Source organism: Pelobates fuscus, chromosome 13, assembly GCF_036172605.1.
Source record: "Pelobates fuscus isolate aPelFus1 chromosome 13, aPelFus1.pri, whole genome shotgun sequence".
Lineage (NCBI taxonomy): Eukaryota > Metazoa > Chordata > Amphibia > Anura > Pelobatidae > Pelobates > Pelobates fuscus.
Window position 1 is genome coordinate 30057119 of NC_086329.1, and position 17768 is coordinate 30074886.

The window sequence follows — 17768 nt, forward strand, 5'->3', positions numbered from 1 at the left end:
GAGATGGAGTGGTCTGGGTGCCTATAGTGTCCTTTTAAACTTCCTTTATTGCACACTGTTTAATTTAGATTTTCATATCTCCTGCTTGGAAAATAGCCTTGTAGACCAGTTCAGTTTACAGAGCTGGAGATAAAAGCTTCCAAGCAAGTTTAAATCTGATTGACAATGAAACAATTTAAGTAGCCTTTTAATGTAGGCTGTGTCCGTCACAGCCAGGGGAGGTGTGGCTAGAGATTCATGGACACAAACAAGTAATTTAACTCCCAAATGGCAGAGAATTGAGCAGTGAGACTGCAGGGGAATAATCTATACACCAAAACCGCTTCATTAAGCTAAAGTTGTTTTGATGCTTAAAGGAACACTATAGTCACCTAAATTACTTTAGCTAAATAAAGCAGTTTTAGTGTATAGATCATTCCCCTGCAATTTCACTGCTCAATTCACTGTCATTTAGGAGTTAAATCATGTTGTTTCTGTTTATGCAGCCCTAGCCACACCTCCCCTGGCTATGATTGACAAAGTCTGTATGGAAAAAAAAAACTGGTTTCACTTTCAAACAGATGTGACTGACCCTAAATAGGGCTCTCTTTACAGGAAGCGTTTATGGAAGGCTGTGCAAGTCACATGCAGGGAGGTGTGACTAGGGTTCATAAACAAAGGGATTTAACTCCTAAATGGCAGAGGATTGAGCAGTGAGGCTGCAGGGGCATGTTCTATACACCAACACTGCTTCATTAAGCTAAAGTTGTTCAGGTGACTATAGTGTCCCTTTAATGTAAAGCCACTGATCAATCCTAGGAGGGACATTTTACCAGCACAGACGGAAAGTGTGGGCTGAGGGGGAAGGGGGGGGGGGGGAGGTAGGGAGAGTGGCAGGGAGAGCTTGCAAAGGCTGCAGTCATAAGACTGTTACAAGATTTTTTTTAATTTTAGATATATCCCCAATGACAACATGCTTGCAAAGAAATGCATTCATACTTTAATTGGGGTATATCTACTGAACTGTGATTCCCTACACCCGCCCATTTTTGTAGTAAAAAGTGTTCATATAAAGCTGATCACTTTACAGCTTCTATGAGTAACGCTGTCAATTTGCAGCAAAGGGATATCCCATACTAGACAATGCCGAAAGATTTGCACTAGAACGCTGTGACCACATTGAATCAAACATCACAGGTAGCGGAGGGAATAACTAATTTTATGCCAGCTTTTCTTTAAATTTCTTTGTGACCTTATCCAAACTACAGAACAATACTCTTTTCTTATTTGCAACTCAAAATTTGTTCTCTAGGAATGTGAACCCTCTAAATCAGTGGTAGGACTTGCCTCAATGCGCTTTTGTGAAAATGGGTTTGAAATGATGTCCAAATAAAGTGTTTTCAATATGCTTTGGTTTGTGAATAGGGGTGTGTCCACATAGAGCACATGTTTTATATATGCTTGTGCAACAATTAGTATTCTCACCCATTCCTGATTATGACCAGTGGGCTTGTTCTTTTGGCATTCACAAGGGGCTCACTTATTGGATATAATAATATAATAATAATTGAACTTCATTACATACAGGAGGCTTCTGTAGGGTCTAACAAGCTATTAACCGTGCAGGATAAATTCTAAATTAAACAAAATTTGCAATAATGGAAGAATGCATTAGATGACTCTTTACAGGAAGTGTTTAGGAAGGCTGTGCAAGTCACATGCATGGTGGTGTGGCTAGGGCCGCATAAATAAAGTGATTTAACAACTAAATGGCAGAGAATTAAGCATTGAGACTGCAGGGGCATGATGTATAACCCAAAACTGCTTAATTATCCTAAAGTTGTTTTGGTGACTATAGTGTCCCTTTAATTACCTATAGCTAATGTTTGTAAATTGTGCCCATCTAGTGAGACTCCTGCCAAACCCCCTCCTTGTTTACATTACCCACATGCTGTTCCTTCTTATGGTTTACATGTACTCTTATCATTCAGTCTGTATCACAAAAGTTAATTTTTCTTGGAACGCATCAAATATATAATGTACTTTGTTTTCTTCATTTTTGTTGCAATATTTTTGTATTTTGTTTTTTTCATTTTTTCCCCATAATGCCCTATCAACACATTATTATTAAATGTAAACTCTCTTTAACCGGTGTTAACATAACCTGACATGGCATGTGTAACAATTACTAGTCTCACCCATTCAATGACACAGCACAGAGCAGTGCCATGCCAATGGTCTCCCCTCTCCAACTCTGTAATGAGAGCCTCATTGTTTAACCCAAATTTAGAATTCTAGCCGTTTAATGGGGGACTCAACTCCCCAAATACAAAAGAAATAAAAATCCTTGTTTAATAGATATACCCAAATAAAAACCTGCATGCATTTAATTATAATTTTTTTCATTGGTGGTGTATAGAAACCCAGCTTGCAAAACCTGCAGTTCTATTGTCTGCTGCATTTGCAAGCCATTCCCATTCTAACCCCGCCCAGACTGTTCTGTAACTGTCCAATCAGACTTTCCAACGCAGTTCAAGGCAAGGTTTTTGCAAGGCAGGTGCTCTAAGCAATAGCTGCCTTTTAAGTTTAACTGCATTGAGCTAACCAAACCAGGAAGTAACATTACGTGTTGTCTGCTTGAAAGTCAAGGGGGGTGTAACCAAGTTAATTTAGAATAGTGTACATTTCTATTGAAATCTGCACTTTTTGCAAAGTGACAAAAAGAGGACACACTCTTCACACACGGTTAATGGTGGCTTCTCTGTGATACACATTCCTTCTAATAGCAACTAACAACCTCCCACCTTGCCACAAAATTTAACCAGTTCCCCAGTCCTTGTCAATGAAATGTAAAAACACTGTCTTTAGGCAGAGAACATATTTTGTGTTATCATTTCAAAAGACTATTTGTAAAGGAATATCCCCTTCACTTTTGGCTCTTTTTGCATTTCTGGATTCGTATCGATTTTTATTTTGTTTATTTTTTTTGGCTCCCGAACCGAGACCACCCCAGAGACTCATTAGAACAATGTATATTATAAAAAACCCACAAAGGAACTAATTAAATGTTTCACTGGGTGGCCGTCATTTTGTGCATACGAACGCACGTGGTCAGGAAAATGGATGGCGGACATTTTGTCTCCGGAACGCAGGTAGCGGGACTTGGGGGTCGAGTGTCTGGAACCAATTTTGGCAAGGCACTCTCCCGAACACCGGTCACCATGGACCTGCTGCCTGTTCCCTTTCCATAACATCTACACAAACGGCCTTCGGGAATTATATACTACCGAATAAGGGGAGTATTCTACATGAACCCGCTTTCGTCTACCTTATGTGGTTTTCATACAAAACCCCACGAACGGAGACTGGCTCTTGCCACAAATCCCATGGAACGGTTTTGGGCTTCAACCTCATGGCAGACTAGTCAGATACTTCCATGCGTAGGTGATCAAAAACTGCCAAACAGATCAGGGTAATTTTTGGTTATATTGTTCGCTTAGATCCAAGCTGGCCAGGGATGTGACTTTTGTGGGGTTTCCATGTATATTGGGGGTAACTTCTGGGGTGCTGTTGAATTTTATGTTTTTCTGTGCTTGGAAATAATTGAGTTTAGTAAAGTTCCTGACTCCATTATATCTCAGGCACAGAGGAGGAGTTTAGTGACTGTATAGATTTGATGCCTGTACTGCCGATAAACCGTTTTCTCCCAGCATTAAATCTTGGCTCATATGTGGGGGTTTATGCTACATCAGTGATATTGCGCCTGTGGGAATTATTTGCTGTTTCTAATGGAAAAAGGGTATCAGTGGCGGTGAAACCTTGGCAGACTGCCACACTATTTATATGTTGGAATAGGCAAAATCACCTTACTTCTTGACACAATTGCTGACCTCTAGTTATTTGCACAGTCAGATCAGCAGAGGCCTTTTCGCATTTCTCCTGTATAGATTTGTATATTATCTAATCACCTTTTTTTTCTAAAATAAACAAAACTCAACTGTTCTAAATTATCCACATTTTCGACTACTGATCAATTTTGTAGCCCAGTTCTGAACTTTTTCTACTTTTTGAAAAGAAGTGCCCAAAATTGCACGTTTTTATTATACTATACTAAAACGGGCCAGCATCCGACATGATATAGTGTTAAGATATACATACATCACAGGAACAACAGGCCGGGCTTGCTGTAACTGTTAAAAAGTAATAAGGAGGACTTCTCAATAAATTGACCTGCAACACATAAGTTAGTTCTTATAGGCTCATAGGACAGGCCATCAAGATAATTGATGGAATAACTCTACAGCTGAAGTTGCATTCACAAGTCCAAAACTCCTGCCAGGCTAGCAGGAGACAAACTGTGCCTGTCTGGTGATAGCGTACCCATTACATTCAGTACCAGGGCTGCTTCCAGCAGTAATGAATATGGGGGTATCTGGTTAACAGTCTGTAGGTGCTAAAAAAAAAACAAAAAAAAAAAAAAAAAAAAAACAACTTAATAAAATACAAGGTTTCTTAATAGATTAGGCCGTCTACAGCAATTACATTTTTTTTAAAAAATTTTAAAAAAATCACCAAGATATATAGGAAAAAGGTTCTAGAAAAACTTATGGGAAGCTTTTGGAAAAGTGAATTATGGAAAGAAAAGATAAGATGTGCTGACCTCTGTTTTGGCATGCAAAGCCCCATGCAGAGTCTTTGAAAGGGAGTCTAGAATTCTGCATAGATATGTGGATTGTGTGTAGATTTGCATCCCTATTGTGCAAAAAAAAAAGGGGGGGGCGCGGGGCGGCTTATACTTTTTTAAATTTTACACGTCAAAAGTGGGGATATTTTAGTATAACATGGAATATCTGGAAGTACATTGACAATATAACCACTTGATAAAAATTGATGCATGTGTGCAAGTTATTCAGAGCGATCACAAATGTTATTTAAATAAGCTAATTTATGAAACACATTAAGTGGAGGTGAAATCACACAATGATGGCTTAAAGGTCTGTTATGAATTCATATCTCCTGCACGCTCTTAGATAACAGAAAAGGGACAGCGGGATAACAATTAAGAGGGTAATAAATAAGGACTATATGCCTTGAAAGCTTGCTCACTTCAGTGAATCATCCAAAATTCTACATTACATACATAAACAAAGAAATGGAAATTCATTGTTTGCATACAAAAGGGATTTCAGATGTTTAACTTAAAATAAATAATTTTGCTCAGAAAAAAACTAAATAAAAATTTGAATTTTTTTTTTTTTTAAACAAATGCAATTGTTGAAGTCGCTTACAACAAACCATTTTACAAGTAAATGTAGGCACGGGTTAAACTTTTAAGGCAAAAGTGGTAAAATTACATTAGTTTAGTCTGCTTAGGTTTTAAAACAAATAACTGCTATTTCATCAGGTGTTTGTACAGTGTGAAATGTAACAGAATGTCACAACTCTGCGTAAATCCTATTAATACATATGTATGCATAAGATATGGATGTACATAGAGCACCATGTATTATCGGGTTGTTTACTAATTAGCAACGTTAGCCTTTCGAATTACAATTTGCAATTTATTGTGTAATGCTCTGAACAATATTTATGCATCAGAAACATTTTTTTTTTAGCCTATAAGTTATCTCACAAAAATATTCCTTCCGGTCAGGTTATCAAACTATACTTTGACTTAATACTTGGAAACCTGTTAGGCCACAAAATAACTAAGGGCTAACCGCTGCAATGCATCTGATGAGTTACTAAAAATGCTATTATTCTAAGCAGATGCCTTCATTACAACCGCGTAAAACAGAGCTTTATAAGAAGTAACAAAGAGCTGAAACAGAATGTAAGCACACGTGCCACACCATAAACTGAGCAATCTAATTAGTGCCACACGTGTGAAGCAGCTTCAACTTAATTTAGATCTTTCTCATCCATGCGCATAAGACGGGATGGGTGAATCCTTGAAAATATTGGCCTATGCCCACGGAAAAAAACACTTTTTTGTTCAAACTAAATCTCTACTGGGACAGATCCTTTCAGTCTGCCAGAGTAGGGCATAGAAACTAAATCTGTCTGCCAAATATCATTGTGCCTGACACTGTAACCAATAAAGAAACTGGCAGGAACCCAGAGGCCCACAGCCAGAGCAATATTCGTGTATAGCAATATTTTGCTACAGATAGTGTTTAATACAATTTATTTTGATCATGTAAAGATTAACCTGAGCTCAGCTTTTAAAGGTATACTCTAGATTTAACAGCCTATCAGTGAGTGTTGGGCTTCCGTACAAATGTAGACTGCAGCATAAAGTGTAGACTTTAGCAAGTAAGTAGAGACTAGACATGAAAACAGTGTAGCAGATAAACATCAAAATTTCATAGCCTAAAGGCAAACATCATCAGTTCTAAAGTGGGAATTACAAGTACTAAATTTATTTTATGGAATATATTTACAAAAATTCAGAGTTTAGTAAATGACCCTGTCAATGTTCAGGGTTCTGGGCAGGGGACCCAGTTTGAAATTATTTTGTGTCTCAAAACAAGTAGATTGTCATGACTCACAAATAGACCAAGCACCAACGCATGTTCATTGGACAAGCAGTGCCCATTTAATACACTATTCTATACTTGTGAAAAGTAAACAAAATGCTAAATTCTATGAATCAAATAGAATATTTTATTACTGAAGCAAAAGATAAATAAAAATAATGTGCATATTGTCGTAAAAATATGTTTAATACTTTTACATGGCAATCATAAAAATGTGCTCACTGGTTTGCTTTTATTTTCTACAGAAGGGGCAGATATCTAGAAAAATTATAATATTTGCATTTTTTTTTTTTATTATTATCACGTACTGCCACTTCAGGTTATATATCTTTTAATATTTTTATTTTATCTCTAATGTTTTTTACATACGTTTGAGCCTTTTCAGTACATTGTGACAGGGATATCCGTGCCTTTGCTAATTTTTAGCTTACGCGACTAAATTGAATCCTTTAACTGCTCGAAATAACCTCAAAACTCTACTTCCGAGTCATTAAATCTAAAGAATAGAATAAAACAGGCTCATTAGGGAGGCAAATTATTCAGAAACTTGGAGCTCAAGAAAGAGGCGTGGGGAAAGAAACATTAGCATTGAGTTTGTGTCAGGAAAAAAAAGACTTGAATTATAGTGTAGTATTCAGACACAATCAGAAAAAAAGTCAGACACTGGAGATCCATACTAAGGAAAGGATTGAGAAGGTCATAGGTTAACTTGTTGACAGATTCACACAAATCAGACAGACTACAAAAGATGGATGGGGTATGTTATCTCTGACAACGTGCAATTACATACAGTGCCAATTCTATTCTGAAGATAAAGTATACTGTATACAAAAAGTAAACATAAAAAGTTGCAAAACAATATCCAATTCTGATAGATAAAATAGCTGAGAATGTTTACGGTGTCAAATTTTAAGTTGGCACCTCTGCAATCCATTTTTTCTGGATTTCAAAAATAAAATGTTTCTGTAAAATACATTATTCTAGTTTAGAACTGAAAACAATTTAAGCAGTGCATTTGTCTGAATATTTGAAAATGTTCCTAAAAATTGATTTGTACAAAAGGTGTGGTTTTTTTTTGGTCTCCATATTTACGTTTACATCTGGATACAAAGACACCGTTAACTTGCGCTGTCTCATATATCTATCCACCTATATATTTAGATACGTATCTATACAAACAACTCATTAAAACATACAAAGGTGGCACGCTGCACCATGCTATTAATGGAAGATAATACCAATTTCAAGAGACTCCTAATTCTGGTTGCAACTGTTGGCCATGTATAACCCAGTACTGAACAGGTTAAAGTGCATTTCAGCACTAGTTGTTCTCCATGCAGTCAGTAGCTAGAGATAACGAGCATCTGTGTTTCTCTGACCTATGAAGCTGTCAATCACAAAGTGCCTGTGTATGTATATAGTGTGTACCGTGGAGGGTTTGGCTAAAACATTTCAAAGAGCTCTCTCGCTCTCATAAGCCCCAGTTTTGCTCTAAACAAGGGTTTCTGGGACTTGTAGTTCAGTTGTCGGCTTTCTACGTATGAAAGCGGTTAGCGGAATTACGCCTCCAAGAAGTCTTTGCTGTGATTCCTGATGACACGTACAATTGTATTATTAAAGAAATTCTGCAGGTTAAGGTGGGGGCAACACAATGGAAGGGCTAATGGCACTGTGATATCACTTACCCAAATAAAGTAAACCGCAAGAAGCAGGTATTTTAGAATGGGTAGGAGGCAGATTTAAGATGCAGAATGTTGCAAAATAAATAAATCTTTTATCACAAAACTGTAATGAAAAACTAGCAACCATCCTCCTTTAGAAGAAAGGGTCCATACTCTTTGGGTTTTAATTCCCTATGTCACTCATTACACCTTGAGCCCCTCACTTCTCGAACACAAACAGGAAACCTACAGATTCTGAATTCTACAAACACTCTTAAAATGTAGCATGATGTATTGCTTGTTTTCTTGGTAGAAGCCATGTGGTGCATGTGCAGAGTGTGGAGCAGTACCTGATAAACAAATGTAAGTGCGGTACTCTCCTTGCCCTCCTGTTGCTAAGAAGGGAATCTTTTTCTTGGTTCTTCGTTTAACTTGAACAGCCCCCAACATCCTTTCATCCTGTGGGGAGAACACCTCCTTGCTGATGACGACTTTAGCAGACATCGTGTTGGGGTTCAGAGTCTCACACCTAGATGAACAAACGGAAGGTTCAGAATTAGAGACAATAAAGTGAAAATGTTTAAAAGCTGTAAAGATCAGGAAAAATTCCCATGTTTAATATCATTTTGTAAGTTCCAGAGAAGTGATATTTCCCGTTAAAAATCAATCACCATCATACCACGGAATGCTTTTAAAGGGTTACTCCAACCACCCACTTAAGTGATCTGAAGTGGTCATCTTGAAACACTGCACATCCAGAGATATTGGCAATAATGTGCCAGGGGCAAGTTGCACCCCCAGCACCGTGGCACTGGCAGCAAAAAACTATTACGGGCTGCCTTATATCAATTCTGTGCATAAACTACATGTGTTGTCAGCGTGCACTGCACATTGTCAATAGACTTTAAAACCCGGCATGCGCTCTGCCTGCAAGGGGAAGCTAGCTCTCCCATCCCACCTGGTCCTCCCTCCCACCTCTCTCTTTGCAGCATCGAGGTTTGCAAAAAAAACAAAAAAAAACTACCTCTCACCAGCCATGCACTCTGAGCCGGCAATATGGTCCAATCACAGGTTGTGATTGTGATTGGAACATACTGTCTAATTGGACCTACGCAATGTCTTTGTGACATCAGAAGGGGACATCATGCCGGGAGCATTGCCTAGCTCTGGATTTAAAAAATAAGTAAGTAAAGTTCCCGCTCTCAATAGGCTTATAGTAACTCTTTAACGGTCGGAATTCCAGTCACAAGCTTTGTGGTGGATGACATAAACTGACAAATCTTAAAGCGGCACTGTCATGCCGAACTTACCTTTCCTCAATCTCTTCCTCTTCTCCCCCTCTCTCGGGATCTGTTATTCTTTTCTTCCTGTCTTCTTTAGTTTTCTTTAAAATCATAAGACAAAGTAGGGACTCTGTCTTATGGAGGATTCCTCCGCTTGACCAGCTCTGACCAGCGGAGGAGCAAAGTGTGCTTCATTTCCGCTGGTCAGACCAATTTTCCCATGATCCCTAGCTTTCCTCCCAGTTCCCACAATGCTTCCTGTCAGTATTGCCGAACGTCCTGTCACTTAGACAGAACGCCGGCAAAACTGCCGAATTGCATCCTAACAGAATGAGAACAGTTTCTCCATTGGTGTTAGGATGCAATTCGGTACTTTGTTCGGATCGGAATTTCATTCAAATGAATGAAACTCCGATCCTATTCATTGCTGTGGCTGCATCTTGCAGCCACTTAGTAGATAACTCCCTAATTCCCACGGTATCAGGGAGCTATCTACTAAAAGGCTGAAAGACCTAAATTGGTCTTTCAGCCAAATTTACTAACACCAAGTAAAAATGACTTGGTATTAGTAAATAATATGCCCCTACTCGCTATACCGCGAGTAGGGGCATGTCTAGTAAGCAGTTACTCACTGAAAAAAAAAAAAATATATATATTGCCCCCCACCCCTAAACGACTGGTGGGGGCTGTAAAGTAAAATAAGGGAGGGAGACCGATTGTCCCCCCCCCCCCCGGCCCCCACCCCTGAGCGGTGGGTGGGGGCCATAAAGATAATGAGGGGGGGGGGACCTACTGTCCTCCCCCCCGGCCCCCACCCCTGGGCGGCGGGTGGGGGCCATAATGGTAATAAGGGGGGGACCTACTGTCCTCCCCCCCGGCCCCCACCCCTGGGCGGCGGGTGGGGGCCATAATAGTAGTAGGGAGGGGGGACCTACTGTCCTCCCCCCCCGGCCCCCACCCCTGGCCGGCGGGTGGGAGCCATAATGGTAATAAGAGGGGGGGGACCTACTGTCCTCCCCCCCCGGCCCCCACCCCTGGGCGGCGGGTGGGGGCCATAATGGTAATAAGAGGGGGGACCTACTGTCCTCCCCCCCCGGCCCCCACCCATGGGCGGCGGGTGGGGGCCATAATAGTAGTGGGGGGGGGACCTACTGTCCTCCCCCCCCGGCCCCCACCCCTGGGCGGCGGGTGGGGGCCATAATAGTAGTAGGGGGGGGGACCTACTGTCCTCCCCCCCGGCCCCCACCCCTGGCCGGCGGGTGGGGACCATAATGGTAATAAGAGGGGGGGGACCTACTGTCCTCACCCCCCGGCCCCCACCCCTGGGCGGCGGGTGGGGGCCATCATAGTAATAAGGGGGGGGGCCTACTGCCCCCCCCCCGGCCCCCACCCCTGGGCGGCGGGTGGGGGCACTAAGTAAATTCCCCCCCCCCCATCAAGGTGACTAGGGGTGCCCAAGCCCCTAGTCACCCACCCCCCACCCAAATAAAAAATGCCCCTACCTACCCCCCTCACCCTAAAAAATAGTGAGGGGGGAATAAAATTGCTAACCTGTAAAGTAAAATTAAACTTACCATTCGACGTCTTCTTTTTTCTAAAATCTTCATTTTTCAGCCCCAAAAAAGGCCAAATAAAAAACCATCATAGCCGTCGAACTAAAAATAAAATAAAAAACCTGAGCGCAAAAAAAAAAAAAACCCGACGAAAAAGAAAAAACCCGAGCGCACAAAAAAATAATCCATCTTCACCCATGGAGGGCTCTGTGTCAGTGCTCTGTGTCATTTTACAAGCGTGGGAAAATTCTAAAGAACTTTCCCACGCTTGTAAAATTACACAGAGCACTGTGATTGGATGGCTTGAAATCCATCCAATCACAGTGCTCTGTGTAATTTTACAAGCGTGGGAAAATTCCAAAGAACTTTCCCACGCTTGTAAAATGACACAGAACACTCTGATTGGTGGATTTAAGCCAATCAGAGTGCTCTTTGTCATTTTACAAGCGTGGGAAAGTTCTTTGGAATTTTCCCACGCTTGTAAAATGACACAGAGCACTGTGATTGGATGGCTTGAAATCCATCCAATCACACTGCTCTGTGTCATTTTACAAGCGTGGGAAAGTTCTTTGGAATTTTCCCACGCTTGTAAAATGACACAGAGCACTGTGATTGGATGGCTTGAAATCCATCCAATCACAGTGCTCTGTGTCATTTTACAAGCGTGGGAAAGTTCTTTGGAATTTTCCCACGCTTGTAAAATTACACAGAGCACTGTGATTGGATGGATTTCAAGCCATCCAATCACAGTGCTCTGTGTAATTTTACAAGCGTGGGAAAGTTCTTTCGAATTTTCCCACGCTTGTAAAATGACACAGAGCACTGTGATTGGATGGCTTGAAATCCATCCAATCACAGTGCTCTGTGTCATTTTACAAGCGTGGGAAAGTTCTTTGGAATTTTCCCACGCTTGTAAAATGACACAGAGCACTGTGATTGGATGGCTTGAAATCCATCCAATCACAGTGCTCTGTGTCATTTTACAAGCGTGGGAAAGTTATTTGGAATTTTCCCACGCTTGTAAAATGACACAGAGCACAGTGATTGGATGGCTTGAAATCCATCCAATCACAGTCCTCTGTGTCATTTTACAAGCGTGGGAAAGTTCTTTGGAATTTTCCCACGCTTGTAAAATGACACAGAGCACTGTGATTGGATGGCTTGAAATCCATCCAATCACAGTGCTCTGTGTCATTTTACAAGCGTGGGAAAATTCCAAAGAACTTTCCCACGCTTGTAAAATGACAAAGAGCACTCTGATTGGCTTAAACCCACCAATCAGAGTGTTCTTAGGCTAATTGCAGGGCGGGGCAAGGCTTTATAAGCCTTGCCCCGCCCTGCGGAGCTCAGTCTGTGCGGAGCCCTCCATGGGTGAAGATGGATTATTTTTTTGTGCGCTCGGGTTTTTTCTTTTTCGTCTGGTTTTTTTTTTTGCGCTCGGGTTTTTTATTTTATTTTTAGTTCGACGGCTATGATGGTTTTTTATTTGGCCTTTTTTGGGGCTGAAAATGAAGATTTTAGAAAAAAGAAGACGTCGAATGGTAAGTTTAATTTTACTTTACAGGTTAGCAATTTTATTCCCCCCTCACTATTTTTTAGGGTGAGGGGGGTAGGTAGGGGCATTTTTTATTTGGGTGGGGGGTGGGTGACTAGGGGCTTGGGCACCCCTAGTCACCTTGATGGGGGGGGGATTTACTTAGTGCCCCCACCCGCTGCCCAGGGGTGGGGGCGGGGGGAGGACAGTAGGTCCCCCCCCCATTATCGTTACGGCCCCCAACCGCCGCCCAGGGGTGGGGGGCGGGGGGAGGACAGTAGGTCCCCCCCCCTTTTACCATTAGGGCCCCCACCCGCCGCCCAGGGGTGGGGGCCGGGGGCTGGAGGACAGTAGGTCCCCCCCCCCCTTATTACTATTATGGCCCCCACCTGCCGCCCAGGGGTGGGGGCCGGGGGGGAGGACAGTAGGTCCCCCCCCCTTATTACTATTATGGCCCCCACCAGCCGTCCAGGGGTGGGGGCCGGCGGGGGAGGACAGTAGGTCCCCCGTCCCCCCCTTATTACCCTTTTTTTTTTTTTTTTTTACAGTGAGCAGCCACAGGCTGCTCTCTGTTTAGTGGACATGCCCCTACTCGCGATATAGCGAGTAGGGGCATTGGGGAGATTTTAATCTCCCTTGTGCTATTATGGGGGTCATATTGACCCCCATAGATTGAGGAGGGGACCTGGGGGGCTTATGAAGTGGTGGGGAGCACTGCTCCCTGCCGCTTCTGTCTTTACATATTACAAGGAGGGAGCTGCACGCCGGTAGCTCCCTCCTTGTAATAAACTGAACGAACAAACGAACACTGATACACAGTGTTAGTTTGTTCGTCTGATTTTTTTCTATTCATTCATTCGTCTGTCTGATGAATGAATGAATAGGTGAAATTCCCGTTCGCATGTCCAGATGTTTCACTGGGCATGTGCGGGAATCTCAGTGCTATCTAGTGTGGGTAGATGACGTGTCCCACAGGGACTTCACCTACCCACACAAAGATGGCGGCGCCCTGAATATAGATCGGGGCAGAAAATAAAGAAAAAATAGGTAATGTGGGGGGCATAGGGGCATTTGGGGGGTGACTAGGGGGTCGATTGGATGTAGTTGAGGCGGGAGGGGGGTTAAAAAAAAAACGGAATTCGGCATGACAGTGCCGCTTTAATGCAAATCAAACATTTCGTAAATAATGTCTTCATTTAAGATCAGTCATGCATTTTGTTAATACATAAAAAAAAATAAAAACCACCACACAGATAAATAAAATAAATAACAATACTTTGAGCTTTACCAGAAACATATATGTTTGGGCAAATCTTTAAAGAGTTTAACAGTGGAAGCAATTGATGTTCTATAAGCAATCAATGGTTCTGAAAAGCAATTAGAATTCTCAAATGCTCACTGGATTCGGTAATAATCTGCAGAGCACAGATAAAGTTTCCAACTCCTGATAATTTTATTTTCCTTTAAATAAAGAGGCATAAAAAAGCTCAAAAAAATAAATAAATGCATATACCAGCAGTCAAGCAATGTGTCTCCATTTGCTCGATGGACGCCTGCTGCAGAAAGCTTTCAAGCAAACAGCTGTACTCGGTTGCTATTTTATCATAAATGCACCACCAGCAGGGCTGTGCCCTCTGCAGACGCAAGACACATACATCAACCTTCGCAAGAAAGATGGTTCCAACCTCGAACTTAGTGTAGGGCATCTGTTCATCCAACCACCTCCTGGCACAGGTAATAGCTTGAACTGATGCTGTAGATACACAGCTCCGATAAGTACAGAATTATTTTTTTTAAATAATACATATAGTTTGAGGACTGCAGAGGTTTTGAAGAAGAAGTTCACGCCAGACTGCATTAATAACCACAGCAAAGAGATAATGCAACTGAGCTTTTCTTTCTTTCTCAAAGTAAACTCTACAAGGGTTGAGTTGACCTCAAGTAGACATCACAATCTATCGAGTACTGCTATAGTGGTTTTAATACAGCACCCGCCTGGTTGATGTGTTGGTTCTCGGCAGCCACTCAATCCGGTGTTTGAAAGTGTTTTGAAAAGCTTGGCCTTGCAGTCACACAGCGGGGCCAACAATATGCTAAATGGGCTACTTAGAAAATTCTTCAGCACAAGAGAGGCCACAAATAAAGTGCAAGATAAAAGTACAACCCATACACTTGGCCTGCTCCAGTGACTGGTTAAGTGGTTATATATATATATTCAAGTTTATTGCAATGAATCTCTTTGGAAAGAGTTGAGGCTTTCAATTATAAAGTCCATTACACAATATTAACCCCTTACAGACCATTAACATTTTTGCAATCGTCAAAAATTAAGCCCCTGAAGACCTTATGCCAATACAAAATCTCCATCTTGTTAAGCATCAGTAGTACTATACAGTCCAGCTGTTAAATTATACTTAAATGGCATTATTTATTTTATAACTGTAGCGGACCACGGGTAACCCAACCGGTTAGCTCTGCTAATTCCTTCCCTCAGCCAGAAATAAGCAGACATCCGTTTCCCACAGTAACTGGACGACACACAGTTCTGGTAGTACAACTTGAATTGATTTTTAATGGGACATGGTACAGCCAAGTTATACACAGATCCCCAGCAGGGGGTCTCCATACAATTACACACAAACTCCTCCCCTGTGCCTGGGAGATAATGGAGTCAGAAATTGTACAAACTCATTTATCTCCCAGGTACAAAAAAAAAAAAAAAAATTGTAAAACACCCCACAAACACATTTTAATATTTCATAACCCCACGACAGTTACATTACCGAATAGCTGGCATATGGGGGAGGTGTCACAGCAAGGGTACATAATTAATTGTTGCATTATAGAATATTGCCATTTAATGCAATTTATCTAGTGCATATGTGAATTGGCCACTTGGTAGAACTTGGTAGATGACAGAAGGGGGAATGTAAATTGGATAGGAATGTGAAAGGGGTCAGATGGTTTACCATATGGATTGATCCTTGGATTAATCATAGGCTCTGCAAGGTGTGAAATTCTACACTTGAAAAGCCAGTATGTCTAATTCCAATGTAAACTAACTGACTTCAACTATATGGCCTGTAACACTTAATTGAGGAGTTAATTTCTTTGATATGTTAATGATCATTAGCTTTTAAGAAAACAAACCCGTGTGTTCCCGTATCATATCCAAAAGAAATATTAATACGTACCCACAGATTAATAATTAAGCCTCGTTTTTATTATATTGATTATGGGACGAGCACAACCTTTTAATCAAGCCTAAACAAGATTTGCAAACAAGGGGACCACACAGATAGGGAGATCCCCAGCAGGATGACCTGAAAACAATAAGCAGGCAAGCGCATGTGGACATGGTACTCAGTGACGGTGTTCCGTCACAATAACCACAGTATTTAGGACGATACTGTACACAGGTAAACAAGTTACATAAACATTGTATGTTGTGGGACAGTGTTTACACTGCCCCCTAGAGACACCTCCACTGGCCACTCCTCAGATGGTCACACTGGAGGTGCTTTTTGGGTCTCCACGCTCTGCAGGGAGATGCTGAATTTTCCTCAGAGATGCGTTGATTAAAGCCTCCATCCTATTTCATTGGATTGGGTAAAAATAATAAAGTCTGATAATGACAGCTAGGAGGCGGATCGGGAGCGGAGGAAAAAAGTTTTGTTTTACCTTCTTTAAGGGGGTTAAGGAAGGGCAAGCCACCTAAATGGTGGTTTTAACACTATAGGGTCAGGAATGCATGTTTGTGTTTCTGACCCTATAGTATCCCTATAATAATAATAAAACAAATAATAATATTATATAGATCCTGCATCAGTGTCAGTACATTCTTGCAGATTTCTATAATGTTACAACTGTATAGACAGTGATTGGTCCTTAAGGGGTTAAGCACTGTTTTGAACCTATTAACAGAATTAATAGGTGGTCTATGCCACCACAGCCAGACAGCTAAGAACCTGTAGATCACTGGTCCAGTAACACAAAACTAAAAACAAAAAGGTACATGTGATTACCGAAATGCCTATTGTTATTTAAATTCTCTGTTGTCAGAGTGTAAATGGCATAAAACAAAAAGTTAAAAAAAAAAAAAAAAAAAATAATAATAAATAACACCAGAAAATGATTGCACGCACCTTTAAGATTTAGAGAAGTCAGCCCTAGCCCCTGGAATTACGATTTGCCCACAGATTCCTCCTAGAATACAGCGGGGAACGAAGGCATTAATAACCGAAGTTTCTACAGAACCACCCAGTGTGAGTCCGCTTAGCGTGATGATTTGTGCTGAAACAGCAATGCTAACCTAGCGAGAAAAGGCTATAAATGCTAATAGTGGTAATTAGGCAGGTATAAGCTCATATATTAGTGCAGAATATCTGTAGGCAGATGTCTCTGTTTTAAACTGGAGATCGGGTGCACCAATCTCGGAGAGAGAGAGAGCGTGGGTGCGGGGAGGCTGGCCTGGTAGGCAGGGATGGAGTAGCACAATTAGCAACAATATGACATTTACAATCAGGCTTGTTCAATGTGATAGATGTCACTGTCTCTCCGGCAGGCTTCATTCTCGTACTGTAAATGATGAATATCTGTTCTCGGCCATTCCTACTCACATTTCTTGAAATTCTATATGACAAAAAAACTGTTAAATTGTTCAGTTCTGCAAGAACTATCAGTGGAATTTCAGTTACTTGACAAATGAATCTGCTAGTTTACCCTAATTGCAGTGATTTTTCTTTCTATCCCCCCCTCCGCCCCCGTTTATTTATTGATATAAAATGAACATTTCCAGTGAAGACAATAAAATGGAAAATGAGAACAGAGGAAATGTAAATTTTAGGCTGGAATACCTTGTGTGTGGGGAGGGAGAGGGGAAGCTCACTTGGATATAGTTTCCGATGTGAATATTTTGGCCTTAAATGATGTGCAATTCTCGTCAGTGGCAGTTTAAAGAAATCATATACATTTAAAAACTTTGTTAGATGGGTCCCTCTACTACATAAAACAATGCTATGCACTCAAATTCACACTACTCCTGGGCGGCAGCAATGGCTATAGCACACATCAGCCCCGATGCCGACAGGCGGTGTGGAATCAGACTAGTGCTGTCCCCACACCCCCACCTCTTATAGACCGATGGGGGTTTTCCCAGTCCCCTCTGGCTTGCTCCATATACTCACACTTTACTTGTACGCCCAACACTGCATGAATAG

At 41.4% G+C, this 17768-nt stretch overlaps 1 protein-coding gene across 1 annotated transcript in view; it reads right to left on the reverse strand.

Annotated features, from left to right (window-relative positions):
* STXBP6 (syntaxin binding protein 6) overlaps positions 1 to 17768 on the reverse strand; it is an 81557-nt gene that overhangs the window by 37194 nt on the left and 26595 nt on the right. The window contains exon 2 of the mRNA XM_063439226.1: positions 8530 to 8708. Coding sequence (XP_063295296.1) covers positions 8530 to 8683 — 154 coding nt within the window. The 5' untranslated portion in view covers positions 8684 to 8708. The remainder of the gene's footprint in view (positions 1 to 8529; positions 8709 to 17768) is intronic.